General features: G+C 37.4%; 1 protein-coding gene and 1 gene segment (V, D, J or C); one reads left to right on the forward strand and one right to left on the reverse strand.

Annotated features, from left to right (window-relative positions):
* The window catches only part of STARD3NL (STARD3 N-terminal like), a 53,396-nt gene extending 45,638 nt beyond the window's left edge, over positions 1 to 7,758 (forward strand). For both annotated transcript variants that reach the window (XM_032304628.1, XM_032304627.1), the window contains 2 exons: positions 5,792 to 5,867; positions 7,017 to 7,758. In XM_032304628.1, the coding sequence (XP_032160519.1) occupies positions 5,792 to 5,850 (59 nt within the window). In that variant the 3' untranslated portion in view covers positions 5,851 to 5,867; positions 7,017 to 7,758. The remainder of the gene's footprint in view (positions 1 to 5,791; positions 5,868 to 7,016) is intronic.
* Positions 7,759 to 11,125: 3,367 nt separating this feature from the next.
* Positions 11,126 to 23,174, reverse strand: LOC116568781. The segment is given in 5 exon segments: positions 11,126 to 12,351; positions 14,531 to 14,566; positions 17,152 to 17,481; positions 21,848 to 21,951; positions 23,158 to 23,174. Coding segments are annotated over 5 exon segments (630 nt in total).
* Between the last annotated feature and the right edge of the window lie 1,278 nt (positions 23,175 to 24,452).

The following is a 24,452-nucleotide window of genomic DNA, read 5'->3' on the forward strand; positions in this document are numbered from 1 at the left end:
CCTGGCAGGGGCTTTTTGATTATGGTTATTCTAGCAGGTCAGAAGTGCTCTTTCCTTGTGGTTTTCATTTGCCCCTAAGGACTGATGGATGACCTTGAGAACCTTTTTATGAGCTTATTAATTAGTCATATGTCTTCTTTGGAGAAATGTCTATTTCACCACCTTTATTTATTTTTTTTAAGTTATGTTGTATGTCTTATTGAATTGTAGAAGTTCCTTAGAAATTCTAGATAAAATAGATAAAAGTCTTTTTTCGGATAAAAGTCCTTTAAATGATGTGCAAATATTTCTTTTGCCGGCTGTAGACTTTTCATCTTCTTCATGGAACCTTTTGAAGCACGTGTTTTGATTTTGATGATATCCAGTTTATCAGAATATATTCTTTTATGGATAATGTGTTTGTAGCCATATCTAAGAACTCCTTGCCTTAGTCTTGTATCCTTCCTATGTTTTCTTAGAGAATATTTTATAGTGTTAGCTCTTGCACTAAGTTTAAGGTCCACTGTGAATTAATTTTCATCTATGGAAAAGGTAGGGAATTAAGTTTATTCTTCTGCCTTTCGAATATCTGGCTGTGGTAGTACACTTTGTTCAACAGACTTTCCCTTCCTGCACCAAATTAATGCAGCACATCTGTCAAAAAACATTTAACCATAAGTGTAAGGGTTTATTTCTGGACTCTCAGTTCTCTTTCACTGACCTGTATGCTCTCTTTGCACCAGTACCACACTGGCCTTACTCTGTAACTTAATCTTTCTGTAGCTTTGAAATCAGGTGCTGCAAGCCTGTGCTTGAAAGGCCCACCCTGCTGTCCCCAGGACCTCATGTGTCAGTGACAAAGCTTTCCACACCCTCTGTGTGTGCGGCATCATCAGTCTCATCATCCAAATCAAATTTTGGGTGTGCCCCCCCCCCCAATTGCTTCTGTAGGGTGACCATGTCAGTTCTCCAACTTTGTTCTTTTTCAGCATTATTTTGTCTATTCTAGGTCTTTTGGGTTTGCATGTCAATTTTGGGTTGAGCTTGTTAATTTTTGTGAGTAAAGCCTACTACATTGGATTTATAGATGAATTTGGGAAGAATTGGTGTCACAATATTGAATCTTCTAATCCATTAGCATGGATCCTCTCTGGATTTATTTAGATATCCTTTAATTTTTCTCTGCATTGTTTTGTAATTTTCAGCATATAAGTTTTGCTTTTCTTTTGTTAAGGTAATTCCTAAGTGTTTTATCCTTTTTAGTTCTATAGTAAATGGAATTGTTTCCTTAATTTTATTTTCAGTTTTCCATGCTAGTATATAAAAATCTAACTGATATTTTGTATATGGAATGTGTACCTTGTGACAATGCTAAGCTTGTTCATGAGTTCTAATTTTGGTTTTGTGTACATATAGATTCCATGGCATTTTCTACATACAAGATCATGTCATCTGTGGTTAAAGACTTTTTTACTTTTAATTTTCTTCTGTTAAATATATTTTATTTTTTTTCTAGCCACACTGTCTAGAATTGTAGTACTGTGTTAAATAGAAATATCAAGAGCACACACCCTGTCTTGTTCCTGGTCTGGGGGGGACATGGTCAGTCTTTCAGCCTTAAGTATGATGTCAGCTGTGGGTTTCACAGATGCCCTTGATCAGGTTAAAAAAGGTTGCTTTTATTCTTAGTGTGAGAGTTTTCCTCCTGAATAAACATTAAGTGTTTCACCTGCTTTATATGCATCTGTTGAACGATAGTATGGTTTTTATCCTATATTCAGTTGACATGATGACGCACATTAAGTACTATCTGTATATCACATCAACTGTTTATATATAAAGGATAAATCCGACTTGGTCATGTTGTATAATACAGTAGTAGTTTTCTGGATTTGATTTGCTAATATTTTCCTGAGAATGTTTGTACCTATGTGTAGATATAAAACATATGCTCACGATATTTTACCTTTTGGTCTGTAATTCTCTTGTTTTGTCCTTACCTTTAATATGCAGACCTCATAGAATACATTAGAAAGTCTTTCCAAACATACTATTTTCTGAATGAATTCTTCTTATGAGTGATTAATATTATTTCTCCTTTAAATGTTTGATAGATTCATCAGTGAAACCTCTGGAGCAAGAGTTACCTTTGTGAGAAGACTTCTAATTACTCATTCAGTTTCTTTACCTTTTATATATAGATGTATTCAGATTTTTTATTTCTTCTGGAGTCTTTGATAATTTGTGAATTTATAGGAATCCATAATTTTTTCTAAATTACTTAGTGGACATAAATTATCCCTAATATTTTAATTCCTAATTATTTAATTATTCCTAATTAATAATTCCTAATATTTAATGTTTAATTAATAATTTAGTTAATATTCCTAATATTTTAATTTCTGCAGAATTGGTAGTGATGTTCTTGTTTCCTAGTTTTGGTAATTTGTGTCTTCTCTCCTTCCCTCTTTGTAACTAGCTTAAGGTTAATCAAACTTACCGATATTTTCAAAAAACCATCTGGTTTACATTGGTATTTCTCTCTTGTTTTTCTGCATTCTACCTCAGTTATTTCCGTTCCAGTTTTTATTTCCCTTATTGTGTTTGGGAGGGTTTAGCTTGCTCTTCTTTTCCATGTTGGAATTTACATTTTTCTTCTTTTCTAATGTAGGTATTTAAAGCTATTAATTTTCTTTTAGACATTTAGCAACCTTTTATGAGATTTGATGTATTATGTGTTTATTTTCATGTACTCTTGGCTTTCAGAAGGTTGCCTATTAGGTGAATATATTTGTATATATATTAATTGGTATTCCTTTCCTTTATTAGACTTATAGATTAATATTTCTCAACAATATTGGACGTGTTAGCCATAAGGAAGTTTGGGCCATTGTTTCTTCAAACATTTTTCCTTTTCTTTTTTTCTTCTGCTCTATCTGGGAGTCCCATTCCATTAATGCTATCTCATTGGCCTCTGAGCTCTGTTCATTTTTTCTTCAGTCTTTTCCTCTGTTACTCAGCTTGGATAACATACAGTGCTATCTTCAGGTTCACAGATTATTTCTTCTGCCAATTTGAATATTTTCTTAACCTCCTCTAGAGAATACTTAAATTATTATATTTTTCTATTCTACATTTTACTTCTAAAGAATCTTTTCTTTTTTATAATTTATTGCATCCTTTAGAATATCTGTGTGTTCATTTATTATTGTCATACTTTACTTCTTTAAACATGGCTTTCCATATTTTCTTGAACATATTTATAATAGCCGCTTTGAAGTCCTTGTCTGCTAAATAAAAAACCTGGACACACCCAGAGACAGTTTCTATTGAATTATCAGGGTTTCTGCCACCCAATTGTTGATTCTTTGCCTTTCTTTTTATTTTATTTTTTTTAATTGAAAAATAATTTTGTGGAAAAAACATTGTAGCAACTCTAGAGTCTGACTTCTTTCCCCAAAAGGTTGCTTTTATTGTTCTTCTTTTGCTTAAAAAATTGCTTAGGCTAAATCTGTGAAATTATGTCCCCTGCAGTTTGTGTCTCTCAGTGGCTCTACTCCGTTATTTTTAAGCCTGGCTCCCCAGGGACCACCTTTGTGTCTACGTGGTTTAGTCATAGCCAGTGACTGGGTGGAGGTTGTGCTCAGGCACCTTGATAAGAATTCCAGCCTCTGTTATGTGAAATAAATCAGTTAGAGAAAGACAAATACCATATGGTTTCACTCATTTGTAGAACATAAGAAAGAAAAAAAAGACAAAAAAACCAGACTTTTAAATATAGAAAACAAACTTTTTACCAGAGTGGGAGGTAGGTAGGCAGATAAGTGAAATAGGTGAACGGGATTAAGAGTACATTTATTGGGATAAACACTGAGTAATGTTTGGGATTGGTGAATCACTATATTGTTGTACGTCTGAAACAAATATAGCAGTATACAGTAGTCATACTGGAAATTTAAATAAAGACCTCCATCCTCTGATAGATAGTTATGTGTTTATATTGAGTAGCATATTCAGATTTTAGGGAATTTCAAGTTTTCCTCTACTTGTACTATTTGCCGAGTCTTTTCACATCTCCTCTGCAATATATCCAAAGCCTCAGGGTCAAGCAGGAAGTGTGTGGCTGGTTTGGGCTCTTTTGAGTCTCCCTAAGCATGCACACAGCTTCAGCTGAGCACATGCTTGCTGCAGTCATGACCCCAACCGCAGACCAACAGAGCCCCTGGCCTTCCTGCTTGCACACCACACAGCTTGTCAGCTCACCTTTGTGTGCTTCTCCATCCCAAATTAACCCAGCTCCTTACACTGTGTAATTGTACTGCTAGTCCTCATGGGCCATCCTGTTATAGAAAAATCTTCATGCCCGTGGAGCTGGGTATTGGGAGGTGGTAAGGAATGGGCTCACCTCCAGGCAAGAGCACTACTGTTGTTTCCGATCTGCAGTTTTTCAAGCAAAATCACTTCTGATTGTTGTGTATTTTGGACATTGCCCAACTGCTGAAATGGTTCATTTTGTTCATCTAGTCTGGTTTTATAGTTGCTTTTCAAGGAGATTTGTTAACTTCACTTGACCATAACAAGATGGCCTTGCTAGCATTTATTTTTAAATTATGTAAAACATATATATTCCTGTGTTTTAATTAAAAGTTTGGCTTTATTTAGGACTCCCAAATAATTACAAGACATGTCAACTCTTGTGGCTCAAGTGCCATTTGTCTGACAGGTGGACAGTTAAGTCCAGAAGCAGAAGACATGGTATGACGATCTGCCTTAGACTCATTTCAAAGTGAGAAGGCATTTAGTCTGCCTCAGGGTGACTACGACTTACAGCAATTTAATAGGATGAAAAGTGAAGCTTTCCAACCCCTATACCTTCATCTGTGTATGTTACCACAAGCTTAACCTGAGCCGTGTGCCATTTATGAGGTTAAGACATGGGGTACAATCTTAAGATTCTCTGCTACAACTGTTCTCTTGGACCAAATTAGTTCTTGGCTCTAATGAGGCAGACATTCTCAGAAGCAGAAATGTGCTGTTGGAGGTGTGGTATCTGACCAGAGGAAAGCAACAGTGAGGCAGGCTGTTCCTTTGTGAGTCAGCTCTATCCCTCACCCGCTACCTTGTCTTTCCACAGATCTCTTTTTGTGTTCCTTCCCTGACTGTGAGAGTATCACATGCTTTTATAAAAATGTGCACAGAACAGCAATCACAGAACCTGTCCTTCACTCTGTGCCACAGCAGTGTAGACAGCAGTTTGTCTCCTGCTGGTTTTGTGTTTGTAATTCCACATAATTTATTATTATGGGTATAAAGGATATAAATAAAGGTATTTAGACCCTTTTTAAAAAAATACATAATTTAAAAATTACAAAGTTGGTTTGTTTTACACGTTTTGGAATATTTGGAAATTATTATGTCCTCTGGTTATTTTCTTGTAGGCTTTCTGATTGGCACATATGTACTTGGTTTTTTATTTTTGTAATTACGATCCTATTGGATATAGTTCTTTTCATTATATATTTGCTTGTACTTTATAAAATGTGCATTTTCCATGCTGTAATGAACTACATAAATACAAGTGGATATGAAATATTTTGTGGAAATAAAATAATTTTTAAACTTTCTTCTAGCCTCAGGCATCTAGATTTTTTCCCCCTCATTTTTGTCAAAATCTACTTAATGAAAAACAAATATCATTTCGTTAGACATACTTCCTAAACAAATAATTCCAGAGTGAAATGATGGGCTTGAATGTATGAACGATATAAGATTCACCATTTTTTTCTCTCCTTCCCTTTTCCCTACCTTTTAGGATCTGAAGAAGAAGCTGAAGAAAAACAGGACAGTGAAAAACCACTTTTGGAGCTATGAGTACTACTTTTGTTAAAGTAAGTGTTTGAAAGTAGAAGTGTAACAAAAAACTGGATCATTTCTTTGGGTACTGTCAAGGTCAAATTCAATAATATGAGTATAAATATATAGTCAGATTTATCCTAGTCACATGGATTTATAATTATATTTTATTCATGTAAAATTTAACATTCTTTTGCATAGATGTGAATTTGTAAAGTATGAAAAATACCTCAGAGTTCAAGTTTTGTTTTTTTTTTCTGAGGTAAAATTGGCATGTAACATGTAAATTTCAGGTGTATAACATTAGAATTTGGTATTTGTATATGGTACAAATCACTACAGTGTGTTTGCCATCGTAAGTCTAGTTACCATCTCCATTTCTATAGAATAAGGTTGAGTTCATTATTGTTTACTTAGCCAGCATGTCTCCGTGTCAGATGCTGTTCAGTTACAGGCCCTAATAGCTGAGTGAGGGTAGCAGTGGGATGGGATGTGGGGACCGAGTGTCTGTCTACATCTGAGCCCCTGGGCTTGGAATGGTGAGTGACCACCCCAGGCAGCACAGCAGGCAAGGGGCAGAGCTGGGACTCACCTGGTACCCAATCTGGTACCAGGGTCCGCCGGGGCCCTGCATCCCGATGTCCTACACGTGTTGTGGAGCTTCTGAGATGAAAGCATGTGGTCCAATCAGAGCAGGAGGTGATGGGCCTCAAGGTGGGGCCTGTTGTTCAGATCATCAAAGGGAATCACTTCCACCTCAAAAATGCCAGCAAATAAACACAAAGTGAACTGTAGTAGCAGCAGCGCTGCCTAATTATGTGAGGACAGAAGAGAGCGGTGGCTGGCTTGGAGCTGGCGAGCAGCGGGGACAGGTGGGGACCGGCTGCAGAGCAGCCTGGGCCAGTGAGTGGACCCTGTTTCTCTACCCCCGGAACCCCCATATGCTCGAGACATGCTTTCTGCATCTGTGGTTGAGACGCAGCTGAGATGGGGCCCTGTGAATAGTAAAGCTTTAATATGCCTTATGATAAATTCTTGTGTGGCCACACCCAAGTCTTTTTGTGTCTGTAACAGCCTGTCTTCAGCACACAGACTTTCTCATAAAAACATAAGGCAAAGCGTAGCGCTTTACTTTTGTAACACTGCAGCTCAAATATTTTTATGTTCTTCTCTTTTATTCCAAGTGTGAAAATTCATCACTGAAAGTCACTGGAGGAAAAAAAAAAAGGACCAGAGCTGGGGTCTTGCTATCAAAAGTTGAAGGTGACATCCACTGCTGACTTTAATGAACAGTTAATAAAGAATTTATTTATTGTAATACCTCATAGACATTGTACCAGATCACATACATTTAGGACCTGCTTGTGGCTGGTAAGATAATGTGATGATCCATCCCGTGTTCAGTGAGACTGAGTCTGATCTGTTCATGAATAGTGGGAGCAAAGTCTTGTGCTATATTCCTGATCAAAAGACTTCTGAATATATTGGAATAACACTTTTTTTAGTAAGCAAAATATCTTTTTATTTGATCCGCAGTTTGGAATTTTTTGTTTCATGTCTCAGATTTCTTTTGTATTTCTTTTTTAACATCCAACATTTCCCTTGTGTTTTTTAACTCACGCTTATGCGCTCTTTGTACAGTTTTAAAAAGTAATAAATACCAACATATCAAAATGGTTCATTTTATTTTTCTTGTTTTTCATTATGTATTTGGCTTGCAGTATTGGAATTACCAGAGGGGGCCAGGACGGAATGTGAGTACATATGTAGGGTAACCAGACATTTTTGTATTATTTTCATTATGCAATAGCATCTTTCTTATCAAAATAGTGTGAGACTCTTATTTTGAATCCACAGTCTGAAATCATTGCCATCATCTCCTTGTGTGACTAATTTGAATTGAAATAAACTAAATTATATTGTGAACTCTTTCTTTCCAGCATGAATATTTCCCTTAATGCTTCATGCGGAGACACTGTGTCTCTTAGTTTTCTTTCCTTATTCATTGTGTTCTTCAAGAAAAACTCAGTTGTGAGTACTGACTGGGGCTGGTTTGGCTAGAAAGTGATCTTTGTGCAGGTCAGATCAGGTCTGGTTCCCCCCCCACCCCCGCACACTTACCTGATGTGCATGTCTTCTGTGGAGCCTGGCTCAGCCTGACTCTACCGAACGCACTGAGATGACTCAGCCTGTGACTTCCAGTGACATAGTTGAACTCAGGGCCTCTGTATGTCTGTGTTCTTGTGAGGAAAGATGCACCTGCTGTTGTGTTGACTACAGTCTACCTGTGCTGGTAGCTTCATGGCAAGGATCTCGTGTCACCCTGCCTACACTGACAAAATGAGACTGAAAATGGAAGCCTCAGTAAATCACCTGCCATGGAAAAGCGCAGATCCTGGAGGAATGTCGGGAATCACTTAGTGCTACTACAAGGAGTGTGCCTGCTCTCTCCTTCAGAACAGTGTCATCGGAGTGGACTGAGGGAGCAGCATCTCGACAGTCCTAGTCATATGATCCCAACTCACATAGCAGCTACTTGGAATGAACTCAGTATAAAATAGGGGACCCTCACCCACAGCCTGAGAGTATGTTTGACAGCAGGAGCATGCCTGTGTGATGGATATGTTTTTTTCTATTAGCTGTGGCCTTTAGGAAGTGAGCTAGTTGGTTGTGGTTTAACTGTTCTTATTTGATCTTACAAGACCCAAAGCCAATGCTTGCAGAGCCCCAACCAGCAGGGACCGGTTTGACTTCAAGCATTTTTCACAAATCAACCACATTTGACAGAGCACGTAGATAAAAACAAGCCTGAGAAAATAGAACACCATCGCCACAGCAGAGCTCTCCTGCCACTCACAGGCTTTCCCGCACCACCACCCTCCCGCTCTCTGCACCTCCCAGTCCATGGCAGCTCAGGGCCAGTTGGGGAAGGGAGTTGGAAGCCACAGGAGACACTGCCTAGGAGCCCAGCAGTGACATTAGCCCACAGAGCTGTAGGTCATTTGTTAGTTTCCCCTCTGTGTCTCTCTGCTTTCCACATGTGGAAACAGGTTCAGATCTCTAAGTAGAGGCCAGGCATTTGCCCTATATAAGTCTGATCACATTCTTGAGAATCAATGAATAGAACAAAATTAAATTTCCACTTTCTTGTATCTTGTGGGTCTTAACGTTGTTTCCACATGGGAACCTCTGCTTGGTTTCCAACAGAATCTGTTTCACAGAAAATAAAGCTGATTTTAAGTAAAAACAAAACAAAACAAAAAACAACAAAAAAACTTTACAATTTTATTTTATTTTAAGATTTTAAAGATTTTAGGATTTTAAAGATTTATTTTAAGATTTTATTTATTTATTTATTTGACAGAGAAGAAGGGTTACAAGTAGGCAGACAGAGACGGGAGAAGCAGGCTCTCCACCAAGCAGAGAGCTCGATGCGGGGCTCGATCCCAGGACCCTGAGATCATGACCCGAGCCGAAGGCAGAGGCTCAACCCACTGAGCCACCCGGGCGCCCCTCCTTCCGAATTTTAAATGAGGTCTTGTTTTATTCTAATATATAAAAACTTCTACTTTAAAAGGATTCATTAGAAAAGAAGAAAAACAACCACTTATTTGTTCATCTACTGACCATACATTGAACATTTTGTTTTATACTCATGTTTGAAGAGATACACACACATATAAATCAGTGTCATACTTGTTAGTATTATTACTCAATAGAAATTGTGGTCAAGGGACTGAATGAATATTGCACACACAAATATAAAAAACTCAAAAAATGAAAAGGTGGTTATCCTCATCAGAGACAAATTCAAAACATGATAGAATACTGTTTTTCATGTGTCAGATTAGCAAAATCCTGATGTTCGGCAGCAGTGTCCTGACATTCACCTACATTGTGGTAGAAATGCATGATGATGCTATCTCTATTGGGTAAGCTGACAGTACCTAGTAAAATGACCAGTCCACATGTCCATAGTGACATAAAGCATATATTGACATAAGGCAATATTATAATTTCAGCATATTTTATAACAGTAAAAGACTGGAAATAATCCATTGGTCTATCACAAGGAACTGACTTTATAATGTCTCTTAGAAAGTTTTAGAGTCACCTGTAAAATACTTTGGAGCTAAGTGTCCCTGTATACTGACATATAAAGAGCTCAAGGATACATAAATGAGAAGTGCAGAATATTGTATGTTGTATACTCCCTTTGTGTTAGAAGGAAGAAAATTAGTTCATGTGGATTTGTTTTTTATATGTACATTCATATTGCATAAATAAAAAATTGGAGCGTTGCACAAGAAACTAAAGTGTGACCTGTAAGTGCCGGGGAGGTTGATACAGTGGTTGAAGGAAAATTTCCCATTTCATTTTTAGAGTGTTTTGATTTTGGAACCATGTGAAGTTGTACTCTTAAGAATTTTAGAAGCGGGGGTGTCTGGGTGGCTCAGTGGGTTAAAGCTTCTGCCTTGGGCTCAGGTCATGATCCTAGGGTCCGGGGATCTAGCCCCACATCAGGCTCTCTGCTCAGTGGGGAGCCTGCTTCCTCCTCTCTCTCTGCCTATCTGCCTACTTATGATCTCTGTCTGTCAAATAAATAAATAAAATCTTAAAAAAAAAAAAAAAAGAATTTTAGAAAGGTCCTGGCATGCATAGTTCTTCAGCAACACTTTCTGATTAATTTTACATTTCTTTGACAACCTATATTTTTTGTAGATGCATACTGCTCCATCATATAATACTATTTAATTATTTTTTAGTTTCTTACTGGGCATTTGAGTGAATTTGGGACCTTTGTGAATGGTACTATGGTATCACACATAAATCTTTTTTTTTTTTTTTAAAGATTTTTTTTTTTTTTTAAGATTTTATTTATTTATTTGACAGAGAGAAATCACAAGTAGATGGAGAGGCAGGCAGAGAGAGAGAGAGGGAAGCAGGCTCTCCGCTGAGCAGAGAGCCCGATGCGGGACTCGATCCCAGGACTCTGAGATCATGACCTGAGCCGAAGGCAGCGGCTTAACCCACTGAGCCACCCAGGCGCCCCTTAAAGATTTTTTATTTATTAATTTGACAGAGAGAAATCACAAGTAGACGGAGAGGCAGCCAGAGAGAGAGAGAGAGGGAAGCAGGCTCTCCGCTGAGCAGAGAGCCCGATGCGGGACTCGATCCCAGGACTCTGAGATCATGACCTGAGCCGAAGGCAGCGGCTTAACCCACTGAGCCACCCAGGCGCCCTCACACATAAATCTTAGTGCATACCTTTTGTATGTGTGGGGCTGGGTGGGTGTGTTAACTATTATTTCTAAAGGAGAGCTGCCAACAGTAGATGCTAATGCTGCTGAGGACTCCCATGTATCCCCAAAATTAACTCTTCTCATCCACACAACCCCAGGAGACAGGACACATTTGACAACTCTATTTGACAGATGAGAAAATAATGGCACAGAGAGTTCAAATAGCTGTAGACCAAAGATTTCAATCCAGGCACTTGGGGTTCAGAGTCCAAGCACTTAACCCCTCCCCCACCCTACCTTTCCAGTGTTAGTGCTGCTGTCATGGGATTCTTGTGAGATCAGGAACATGGTGCTGGTGACATACTGGGACAGGTCTGAGCACACCTGCCAGTCATGCAACAGGTTATACTGTCACCACTGGAACGCCTTTAACCAAATGAGTGAATCTGCTGACCTTTGAAGGAGAAATACCAGGGCACCTTCACTGGCTGTGGCTCTCTTACAGCTGGTGCCCCCAAAGAAGGCATCATAAGGACTACCTCAGAGAAAAAATTAGAAATGTGGAATTGACCATTATTACAATCACTGCTGAATTGGAAGGCTCAGTTGTCATCCTGTCCCTCACCTTGGACTCTCAGATTGCACCAAGTGAAAGTACACAGAGGCCAAAGTAGACATTTAATTGTTTTTATTATAAAACAGTACAAAATTCAGGTAGCAAAGATTGCAGCTTATGTGTAGAATAAAAGGCTTCTTTTATTCTTTTATTCTTTGGATGTGCAGAATAAAAGGCTTCCTGGCAATTATCTGATTAAAGAGCCCCAGGGGACAGAAGCTGCATGCTGGCTGTACTCAGGCATGGGGACTGGGTGGCTGAGGAGCTGGTGGACATTAAGGAGAGCGGCGTGCTGATGCCCCTCTAGATGCCTCCTGGCCCTGCCCTGGAGTCATGGCAGAATTTGTTCTTGCTGCAGACTGAAAATTGCTGTTTGCCCAGTGATTTGTAAACCCATTCTGCAGAAATGACACAATTGAAAAATGCATGTATGAACTGAAATAAAGCTAACCAAGAAAGAAAGATTTTTAACGACAATAGCCAATGGAGAAAAGTGAATCCTTGGTGCCACCATGTGCTAGGAACTCTTCCCATTGCCACCGAGTGCTGGTCTCCCAAACAGATAGATGGTGGTGATGGTGGAGGAGATCAGGCTCTTGAGGTAGAGGAGGAGGTAGGTGTAGCAGGCAGAGGTGGTCTTGAGCTGTAGCTGCAGGGTGGCTAAAAGAGGTCATTTATTAGTTTCACATTATTTTTTGAAAGACCAGGTCTTATTAATGGGGGGGGTCACATATTTCTGAATATCTAGGTTGAAGGACACCCCCACCACAAAACAACCAGAGAGTAAACATCTATCCACCATTGCCACCAAGACAACTCAGAATCCAGCTTGTACATCAAGTCAAACAACAACCTCTGGGAAATTCACTTAGAACATTCTCAAGTATTAAAAAGTAAGATTAGGTCTTAGATGGATGAGTCAACCTGAAAAAAAGCACTGGTGGTAGGCAGCTTTTATAATTTCTTTACTCCTACCATGTCTGTAAGTAATAATAATAACACATATGCTTTAACCACTAACTAAATGGCAGATATTTAATTTTAGAGGTTTGTGTGCAAAGCTCTAATCTTATTTAAGTTCTCAATATCTATGAGATTATTTTCATTTCCATTTCACAAATAAATTGAGAACAGAGAACTAATTTGCCTGATGTCAAACAGTAAGTACCAAAAGCCAGATTTTATCCCAGCAACATAATATTCAAGAACACATTTACCTACTCTGTAATTCTGAACCTTCACATTCAATAAACAGCCCTGACAACAAAGAGTTAAGCATAAATATAAAGATATGAATTGTTGATTTATTTTTATTTTTATTTATTTATTTTTAAGATTTTATTTATTTATTTGACAGATAAACCACAAGCACACAGGGAGCCAGCCAGAAAGAGAGAGGGGAAAGCAGACTCCCCACTGAGCAGAGAGCCCGATGCGGGGCTCGATCCCAGGACTCTGGGATCATGACCTGAGCAGAAAGGAGAGGCTTTAACCCACTGAGCCACCCAGGCACCCCTGAATTGCTGATTTAGAATCATCTCAGCCATTACATATTGTGCATCAATGAGATTCCTATCAAGGGTACAATCAATGGAAATTTGATTGTGTTCATAGTTGATTGTACAACTATGTTGATTGTTCCTATCAAGGGTACAATCAATGGAAATTTGATTGTGTTCATGGTTGATTGTGTTCATGGAGGGTAGATCAGTAGGGCTAGAGACAATAGTCCTAGTCACATTCTTTGTACATATGCAGGGAGAAAGGGCTAGAAACCAGTACTTAAAATGTATCAGCTAAATGTAATACCCTATGCTAGACATTCCACATATGTGACATCATATCTTCAGTAACAGAGTGAAGTGATACTCATGTTATTCCTCGTTGGCTCAGAAAATGTTAACTACTGTACCCATATTCATGCAACTAATATTTAAAAGCCAGTTGTTAATGTCTAGTCTGTGGCACTTGAAGCCCTGTACTCACTGCCCCCCATCCCATGTGTACACCTGTCTCAGGGCCTTAGCTTTGGGATTTCTTGCTCTATGATTACATCATAGAAGAAGAATAGAAAACTGAGTGTTTGGATTGTTGATTCAGAAGGTCTGGGTTGAAGCCCCAGATCTCGCTGTGTGGCATGGTTCAAGGGACTTAATTAATTTCAGTTCCTTGCCCTCATGTGTAAAACAGGAATAAAATCCTTCACAGTGAGTGTTAGGAGAATTAAACAAAAATGCACTCTTGGTGCAGCATAACACCTTCTGTATGAGAACCTCTTGGTGTTCATATTATTAATCACCAGCAAGAACAAAGATTTAAAAAAGCACTAGAAGCAACTTAATACCAGGTTTCCTTAATCTGTAGAAACAAAGGCCCCAGAAATGAAATCCATTGTTGAAAGAATTCAGATCACATCATTGTACCCCTACCTTACAGTCCTCTCACACCCAAATAGCATTTGCTGTGTGAAGATGACTTCACATATCACTCAGTCTCTTTTGCAAGATCCAGCTATTCTGAGGTTTCTACCTGAAGCCAGGGGAATTCAAAAGTTAAGTTGATCTGGAAGAAAAAATGCTACAGCATAACATAAAGGTAAACATAGACAAAAACTTACCATCTTCAGGGCACCTGGGTGGCTCAGTGGGTTAAAGCCTCTGCCTTCGGCTCAGGTCATGATCCCAGGGTTCTGGGATCGAGCCCTGCATCGAGCCCTGCATCAGGCTTTCTGCTCAGCAGGGAGCCTGCTTCCCCTCCCACCCCCCGCCTGCCTCTCTGCCTACTTGTGATCTCTGTCTGTCAAATAAATAAATAAAATATTAAAAAAAAAACAACTTACCATCTTCAATTTTTGTAGAATCAATAGCAGTGAGCTCTAAAATAAATGAGAGCAAGTATTATTCAAATATTCATATCTACTATTAGACAAGTATCTGTGTTGTGGATAGATGGATAGGTAGATGATAAGTAGATAACAATTAGTAAACAGAGAGGAGAGATCCATTGCAAATATGAGCCCCACAATTCCTGAAATGTTTGGTTTGATTCTTTGTAATTCAGTAGATCAATTCATATATTGTATTTCTGCACATGAAGTTCTGCTGATCTGTCCTCCATGTCCAAACTCAAGGGGCCTGTGGACCTTAGCTAACATATTACCAGGCCAAGGGCAAGGAGTTATGAGTACAGCAACATTCAAGGTCGCTTTCCAGGCTAAGGGCTAATGATTCTGAATTTCTGATCCTTTGGAGATAAACACATAAAAGAAATTTCCATATGAACAGACTCAGCTTGATCATTCATTGAGTAGTCAACTTGTCCCACTATTGTTAGCATTAATTATTTCTTGACATCATGCATTTCCTAAAAAAGTTCAAAGGATAATAAATGCAAATTATCATATAACATTGTGGCTAAAATGAGGGTATTCAGGAAAGACAAAGGACCTCCTAAAGTTGCAGAAAATTTGGTATCGGCCCTTTCTTGCACTTTATTTTATTACTTTTAAAATTATTATTTAAATTCCAGTTGGTTAACATATAGTGTAATATTAGTTTCAGGTGTACAACATAGTGATTCAACACTTCCATACATTACCCAGTGCTCATCACAACTAATGTCCTTTTTACTAAAATCTCCCACCCAAGAAAGAATACTTCTTTCTCAATCAAGCTTCGTTGAAAGCTTGGACCAGATAGTTTTCCCTCTTCAAAACCACTTCATCAATTTGGGCTTCCATGTTCTATATATTTTTAGTTTTCATCAAAAACAAAAAGAACAAACAAGAAATAGCATTAGAAATTTGCTGAGGAAAAACATTAACAAAATGGCCTCACTAGCTTTTTTGTTATGAGAAGACCTTGGGAGACATTCCTTTCATAATTTAATTCCCAAGTAAAACACATCATAAATAAGAACTTCTCCTTTTGTTAAAATCATCACCATGGGATGTTACTATAGTATATTTTCACATTGATCAGTATAAAAATCAATACCTAAAGGACTTCAGCCCAGTGGTTACATTAAACTTATGCTTAGCTCATTTGCCTCCTCTCTGTTTCTTAGTTGTAGAAATAAAAAGAATTCAGACTGTTTTCAGTCTCACTTCAGTTATTTTAGGGAAGAATATACATAAATACAATAAATATATGAATAAATGTATACATGTTATGTCTTCAAAAACAAGCATTTTCAGACATTATTGTGCTTCCTCTTCATCACATGCCAGGAAAAAGGGAAGAAAATTCTTCCACCCCAATTTGATTGTTAGAAAAACTAAAGATCCAAGAAGATAAAGAATCACCTCAGCAATTCAGAGTGGTATACTGCAACGGTCTTTGCACATCTTGTTAGTGTTTGTTCCCTGCTGCTTCCCAAGGGTTTGTGAACCACAGCGAAAAGTACAAACTGGCTCCTTCTTATGGGCCCTCTGGGTCTTGGTCTGTGATGTTAATGCCAGCACTTCACTGAGTCTAGTGGGTTACTGGATCACCACAGGGCCAGGGCGCATTCAGCCGTCTGCCCACACTGTCTAAATATATCCAGTATCTGCACCAATGAGGTTCATTTGGGACACCATGCCTGAATCACAAGTGACCCAGAGTGATTAGGAAAAGCATGTTCTCTCTACTGTAGTGATCCTCCTTGGGACAGTAGTTCATCCTGCATCCCTCCCCGGCCTGGGACACACCAGGACTGCAAGAATGTTGCTGAGCAGCTTTACCAAAGGTAAGAAATACTTTCATTGGGTTGAATGAAGAATATATGTACACATTAGCCTCATTCAATCTTTAATTATCAAATTTCACCTTACGGTGTATATAAAATTCAAATCTAAAAAACCCAAGACCATACTAAAACTATAGCTCCCAAATTATTCTGTCTTTTGTTTGTTTATTTGTTTGTTTGTTTTGTTTCGTTTTTTGTTGAGTTGGGATCTGGTTCTATCAAATGAATAGCATCTTGTCACCAACTCATCGTTGATGGGTTATACCTTGAGTAGACTAGGTTGAAGTGAGAGGGACTTTGACTTCTGAGTAGAACATTATTGAAAGGCGTATAATTGTTTTTATTTCCTGACTAAGTATGATCGTCAAAAGTGGACTCTCTTTTTAAACATATATGGTGTGCTAATTTGCTATATGCTTTCATGTGTATTGTTTCATTTAATTTCTACAATGACCCTAAAAAATTCGTTGTGCCCTTCATATTTTGGATGATAAACTGAAGCAAGAAAGAATAAGTGAATTTTTCTTTTCCTTTTTCTTTTTTAATATTTCAAAGCCCATATTATTTCAATTCACTGGGGAAATAGCAGGACATTTATACTGCCTTTAAAGGTAACAACATTCAGAGAGATTTCTATTTGTTTCTTTTCATTAATATTTAACAGAAAAGGTGTGGTATTTCCTTTGGAAAAAAATAGGTAATGGGAGGTTATATTTCCATATATGCACATACCTTTTTTCATTGAACGAAAAACAATCTCTTCCTCAATCCCTCCTTTATTACTCTCGTGTGTGATGATACATTTTTGTTCTTTAGCCAATGACTCTCTAGCCACGGTCAGCCAGCTGAATTTCATGTATGTGTCCTTAGTCTTCATGGTGTCTCCCTGCTGGGATTTCAGAATTGTTTTGCCATCCTTTTCTTTCCAATGTATCTTGATAACTTCGGGGAAAAAATTCTCAAGAAGACAAATATATGTACCGGACATGTGGAATTTTATTTCAGCAAGTGAAGGGAAAAAAATTATGGGTTTGGGGAATATGTCTGCATCAAGGCTTTTGTCTGTAGGGGAAAATAGAATAGCAATTAAAAACATTAAAGACAATTAAAGACAATAGCAACTAAAGACATTAGAAAACACACTAGAGAAATACAAACATCGTGTGGTTTGGAACTCCTAGTACAGAGTGAAGTGAGGGGGGGATTTGCTCTAGAATTAGTGCTTATCATGGTCTTTCATCCACAGTGGGTTATGAGATATTGATTGTTCTTATTTTCAGTGGGAAAACAGATTCAATAAATCATATAACTTGCCCAAAGTCACAGCTAGTAAGCCTTAGAGTCTGGATTAAAATGTGAGATTTTTGAAACAGTACATGCTCACTTTTTGAATGGGTTCTACTAACATGTATTTGGCCATCTATCAAGTTGACATTTAACTCTTCAAATATGGATCCCATGCCCACTCTGAAGTAGTGGAGGTCTCCTTCTTAATTCCTGATTTTATAAAATATCTCAATCTCACATCTGAATGACTCCAGGGTTTTAAGTAAGACAATGTTTAAAACTGTACTTCCCAATTATTTATAATGCTTTGAATTTAGAAGCAAAGGGGCAGTATTTCAAAACTGCTATTGGAAAGCTTATTTTCAGGAATGCTTTTATATTAACTTTATCAAGTAACACACTTTTAAGAATTTTGTTTTGTTTTGGAAAATGTTCATTGAAAACACATTTTACATTGGAATTTCATTTGTACTTTAGGTATAACTAAGAAGACACCCTAAGAAGAAGACACACTATGAAGAATTTGGACTCTCAGCATCTCCCCTCAAAGTTGAATCTGCTCTAGAACACTGCTAAACATTTTTAGAATGCCATAATATTCTGTAATTTCACCTGCTGAATAAAATAGATATATAACTAGTAGTATAAAAGTTATGATTCCAGACTTTTTTGAAATAATGTCAAAATATTTAACAGAACATCATAGTTTTAAAGGATGTGTCACTTGAATGTTGGTATGTTACTTGATTATACATTTACTATTAATTTAATGATTGAAATTACAAATGTTAGAAACATTTTAAAATTGATTTCCAAATGAAATTCAAGTATTTTTCTGATATTCTCTTTGAGCTAGTTTGAAGTTAGTTTAATAATTCAATTTCTTAAGGAGAGAGGAGTTGGATTTCTCATTTAAGAAGAGAAGGAAAAAGTTCTTTTTGGGGAGATTCTTAATATTGTTGTTTTTTTTTTTTTCCAAAAAAATTCATGAGAATTTCTACCTTTGTAGCAAAACTCCTGATTTCCATATTAATTCAGTAAGCAAACAATGAGTTCTTATTCAAGGTATAAGTAGAATTAGATGATAACGTACTTATTTTAAGTTTATACATCTTGCTTGCAGTGCAAATAGTATTTTATTAATTATAATAGTAAGACACTGTGTATTGCTCCAACCATACACTTTGTTTTTAATTTAAAAAGCATGTTAAAAATTAATTTTTCAACTGCACATAATAGTTACATATTTTTAACCTCTACTCAAATATTAAGGAATCTAATTTTCATCTTAGAAACTTTGTATTTTTTTTTAATAGGAATACTTCTGATTCATTATAGTAAAGAAATTGAAAATCAAATGATGAACTTGAAAAGTTTCTAGACAGTAACACACTGTTTTTTATCTTCTGTCCCTTTTCCTTATTTAGATTCTTGGTGTTTTATTCTTTGGATAAAATATGTCTTTTGATGGCTGCATAGTATTCCAATGGAATACTATGCAGCCATCAAAAGAAATGAAATCTTGCCATTTGTGACGATGAGGATGGAACTAGAGGGTATCATGCTTAGGGAAATAAGTCAATCAGAGAAAGACAACTATCATATGATCTCCCTGATATGAAGAAGTGGAGATGCAACATGGGGGGTTAAGGGGGTAGGAGAAGAATAAATGAAACAAGATGGTATTGGGAGGGAGACAAACCATAAGTGACTCTTAATCTCATAAAACAAACTGAGGGTTGCTGGGGGGAGGGGGGTTGGGAGAGAGGGGTGGGGTTATGGACATTGGGGAGGGTATGTGCTATGGTGAGTGCTGTGAAGTGTGTAAACCTGGCGATTCACAGACCTGTACCCCTGGGGATAAAAATATATGTTTATAAAAATTTAAAATGTGTGTTGAACTTCCACAATTTTCTCAGTAGAATAGTTCACTAAGCATTATTTAATTCGATTGCTAGAATACACATTGATTATGCAGTCAGTTGGAAAAAAAAAAAAAAGACCAGAATCTTGTTTTTCAGTTTAGGAATTCATATGTACCTATCATCACAACCACTAAGAAAAGCAAAATGTATACTTTCTTTCATTTTTTTCTATGTTTTACTGCCTCTGTGAAAATTCTTGAAAACTTTTATTTGTGCAGACCCAATATGCTAGAAACTTCCTGTGAGATGTTCTTCCTCATTCAGGCAAAATTTCATCTCTAAGGCTAGCGAAAAATGAACAAATTTAGTAGATTGAATTTAGGGGGAAAAAAACTTAGCTTATACATTTTTGAATATGTTTACACAGTTAAGTATTTTGATACTTTATATTAGTCATCCTCTGACAAATGAAAGTTTAGCAATTTTTTGTTATTTTCCATTGGTTATTTTTGAAATCAAATAAATGATCAAATAAATGTATCAGCCTCTTTACAAAACTTTCAACACAGAAATACCAAATTGCCCTAAGATCTTAGAAGCCCTCAGTTGTTGCAGCTAGTTAGCTCCTTGCTAATATCCTCCATGCTAGGTCAAGCAGCAATTACCCCCAAGGACTGGGATGGAATTTTCTACCTCCCCAAGGATCCTGCTGCTATTTGTGACCAAACTGGGACCAAAGCCTAGAATTCTTTTTTATTAATTTTTTAGTTTTTAATTTTACGTTTTATTTATTTTATGATTTATTTATTTGTTTGTTTGTTTTTCATTTCTTCTCAGCACTATAGTATTCATATTTTTTGCACCACACCCAGTGCATTCTGAGCCATCACCAGCACCCAGTATGTGGCCCCTGCATTGCCAGCCTCCCCTCCCTACCTTATACTGAAGAATGTAAAGAAATTTACCTGTAACCCTAAACTTTGTGCCAGGACCAAACACTTTGATTCTGATCCAGCCATACTAATCTCACCTGAAAAACTTTTACAGCAATCTTTCTGTGCCTCTTTTAAAATTGTGCCCACATTTTTTTTCAGTATTTACATAAATTTATAAAAATGGACCTTGTTAACATTAAACAAAGATAAAGCTCAAGTAAAATCACATTAGATATGAATGCAGTTGAGAATGGAAGAACTGACCCCTCCCTGCCTGGACAGCTTGGGTCTGTCTGTTCCAGCTCACTCACATGAGTTGGGGAGTATGATTTCACTTTTCCTCACCATTTTCTTGACCCTTAGCTATCTCTTCCTTTAAAGGGTTTTCTTGTGCAATATCACTTCTTTTACTAGAGATAACTTACAGCTAGTATTTATTTTGTTTTAAAAGAGGAGCAAAAAGTGAATGTTCAATGTTTTTACAGATTTTTTTTTTCTTTCTACATATTGAGGGGTGAGTGTTTTGTTTGATTGTAAAGTAAGCTCTTTCCAGAATGCAATCCCCACTAATTAGAGACGAGATGAGTTGTTACAGAGTCCTGTAACATATTTATTCCTGAAAGACTGCCTCTTTGAACTCGAAATTACCCCCTAATAAACTCCAGGGTATTGGTTTTCAATTCAGAATAATTGATGTTCTATTGTCATTTACCATAAGAGTTTTTTTTTTTTTCACTGCTGTTAAAAATGAGATCAAAAGTGATCACATACATTTTGCAGGTTATTAAAGAAAGGAACACTATTCATTAAGAAAGGAACACTATTAACACCAGAGGTACTTAATCAAAGCATTTCTCATTTTAGTGACCAATTAGAAGAAAACCATTTTGGATCCCAGTGGCCAGGGATAGAACCTTGCATCATGCTCCCTGCTCATTGGAGAACCTGCTTCTTTTCTCTCTCTCTGTCTGCAGCTCCCCCTGCTTGTGTGCTCATTCTTTCTCTATTTGTCAAATAAATAAATAAAATCTTTAAAAAAGAAGAAAATCATTTTGAACCAATAAGTCACACCAATGTTTTGTAGGGACAGTCTTAAAAATAATTTTAATTTCAAGCCTGAGTCTATTTTTGGGTGTGTATGTATATTCTAAAAGTAGAATTTTAATCTGCTCATACACAAGGAAGTAAATAAACCATTTGCAAAGTAGTTTTATTTCCATATATAGTAACCAGTAGCTGCAAAATTGCTGTCCAGATGCTGAGGTGATCTTACATTGTTTTTTCTAAAAAACATCTCTCAGTTTACCATTTACAGGGTCAAAACAGAACAGAGTTACTTACCTGGGGGAGTTACTATGAGCTTAGTCCCTTGTGCAAATATCTTGATCCAGTCTGAGTTATCACACCGGTTAGAGGTTCTATAAAAACACCAGCCTTCTCCTGAGCTTCATGGCAGGACCAACAGGTAAAAAACTTGTACTGGCAATTTGATTTTCTGCATTCCCCTGAAAGTCTTTGAATATAAGCTTCATGGCATCTGATATCTTATAAGTTTTCCTCAAATTAACTGACAACAATATCTGTTTGGCAAGGAGGCAGTAATCACAGAAACAACAGAAAACAAATAAAAAGAGCAAAAGAAAAAAAAAAAAACAAAGAGAGAGAGGGAGTAACTGGTCAACCAACCACTTATCTAAATTACCAGGAAAAGTATTCAATCAGTTTTAAGAGGTTTTGATTTCCAGGTATTCAATTGTGTGAAACTGCTTAGAGAAGCATCAAAGGAGAAGCCCCTCTGTTCTCACAAAAAAAAACTGCTCCATTAGCAGTTTGGGATTGTATTTCTAAAGGAGGAAACTCTTTAGTAATCCAAAATGCAATTATATCAACAGATATCTACTTGAGAATTGTTAACAATGTTCTTCATTTTGTGACCAGCTACTTTTATGACTTGGCAAAATTATTTTTTTTTACCACATAATGCAAAATGAGAAATAGAATTTGTGTAATGACATACTATTCCTGGAATGAAGGAATAAATTTGTAGAACTCTATCTTCCATGAAATAATAGATTCCTATTTAAACCAAAATTTTTGAAAACAAAACCCAGTTCTCTGATATGTTGAAGGAAAAAGCCTCTTGGAAGCTATTCTGTGATCTTCAGAAATGCACATGTAGCTCTGCCTGTGTGGTTAACTAGCTTTGGATAAGGTGTTTGTCATCCTCGGGACACCACATCCCATTTGCTGTGTGGACATTGGGCTATATATGTCCAAAGGGCTCTTCCTGTTCCCACAGCTTACGAACCTGTGATTAAGAGCAGGTTTGTTTGATGTGGCTGCTCAAGTGAAAAAGGAGTTGAAGGTTAGTAATGGAGAAGGTTTTCCTGCAGGTCCCTTCTGAATTTGTGACATTGTGAGATCCCAGCGGACACAATAGCAGGGGGCTTCCTCAGACTTGAGGACATTAAGGATTATTAGGTAAAAGACTCTGTTGTCTCTCTTACCTGTGCCCACGCCAGAATTGGGCTGGTCTTACAGGTAATACTGGTTGAGCTATATAAGGGTCATTTCAAGGGCTCCTTTTCTTTTTATTGGTACCATGCATAATAGCCTTCTCCAGGGAAACCCCAGAAAGCTTGCAGCCCTACGTGCACTGTTCTCGCATGTCTTCAATTAAAGGAAACTTGATCCTGAGCGCCTCATTTTGCTATCTACATTGTAAAGCAAAAGAGAAAATCAGAGATACTTGAACAAGTTGACAGTGGACATAAAAACATGAAAAGACAAAAATGGAATATAGTCAACCTACAAACCCAAGCCCAAGACACATGTATATCCATGGGGTTGGCACTGCCAATGACTTGTCAGAATTTTCTCTAAGATGGTCATGCATCAGAACTGGGGAGGCAGTGGCAGTCCTGTTCTTCAAAGGCAAGGAGAGGGAAGGAATGTTTGCTTTAGCACCAGTGAAAGACCTCAGTATGATCTGTCTTAGTGTTATTATGTTCCTGGTATAAAGAACTATCAGAACTCAGAAGACCTCACCAAACAGCCATGTTATAATAACTCTTTGTTATCTTCCCCTTGGGGACAATACTCTTGCATTGTCCTTTAGGCTTTGCTTCAAACACACTATCTTTGAGCTCTTTTTCACTGAGTGAAAGTGTGGGGCGCTCTATGCTTATCATGAGAATTGGGAAAAAAAATCTTAATTCTATACAATAAATGAGACAATAATCCCACAACTTTATGCAGAAGTATGCACGTTTTATAGATCAGTAGTTTGTAGAAAGTTCACAAAGTTTGGTGAATATTAAAAATTACTGTAATTGGGGTGCCCGGGTCGATTAAAGTCTCTGCCTTCAGCTCAAGTCATGATCCCAGGGTCCTGGGATCGAGCCCTGCATCAGGCTTTGCTTAGCAGGGAGCCTGCTTCCTGCCACCCCCACCCCCCCACCCCCCGCCTACTTGTGATCTCTGTCTGTCAAATAAATAAAATCTTAAAAAGTTACTGTAGTTATTGCTTTAGAGGTTATTACATTTCTACACTCTAGTATGAATGAAGAAAAATCTTGGAGTAAAAATATCCTTTGATTTACAATCTTTGACTCTTCTCCTATTCACAAATCTTAGCTTTTCAAAATAAAGCAAACTTTACTGTTTGGAGGACAGAACGTGGGACTTTCAAAGAGCCCCCCGAGTTTCTATGTTAACTGAGATGGCTCAGTGAAGCAGGTCAATTGTAATGGGAAAGGACCCTGTGATGTGTTGATCCTGTGCTAGAACTGTCCTGTATACAACTTCCTTCTGTCCCCAGAAACCCTAGGAGAAAGATTGTGTAACTTTCCTGGATTGTGTCAGTTAAGTGGCTGAGTAGGAATTTGGAATTCAGATTTCTCTCTTTCTTTCCTTTCTTTTTCCTTTCTCCTTCCTCCCTCCCTTC

Source organism: Mustela erminea, chromosome 11 (assembly GCF_009829155.1).
Source record: "Mustela erminea isolate mMusErm1 chromosome 11, mMusErm1.Pri, whole genome shotgun sequence".
Classification (NCBI taxonomy): Eukaryota; Metazoa; Chordata; class Mammalia; order Carnivora; family Mustelidae; genus Mustela; species Mustela erminea.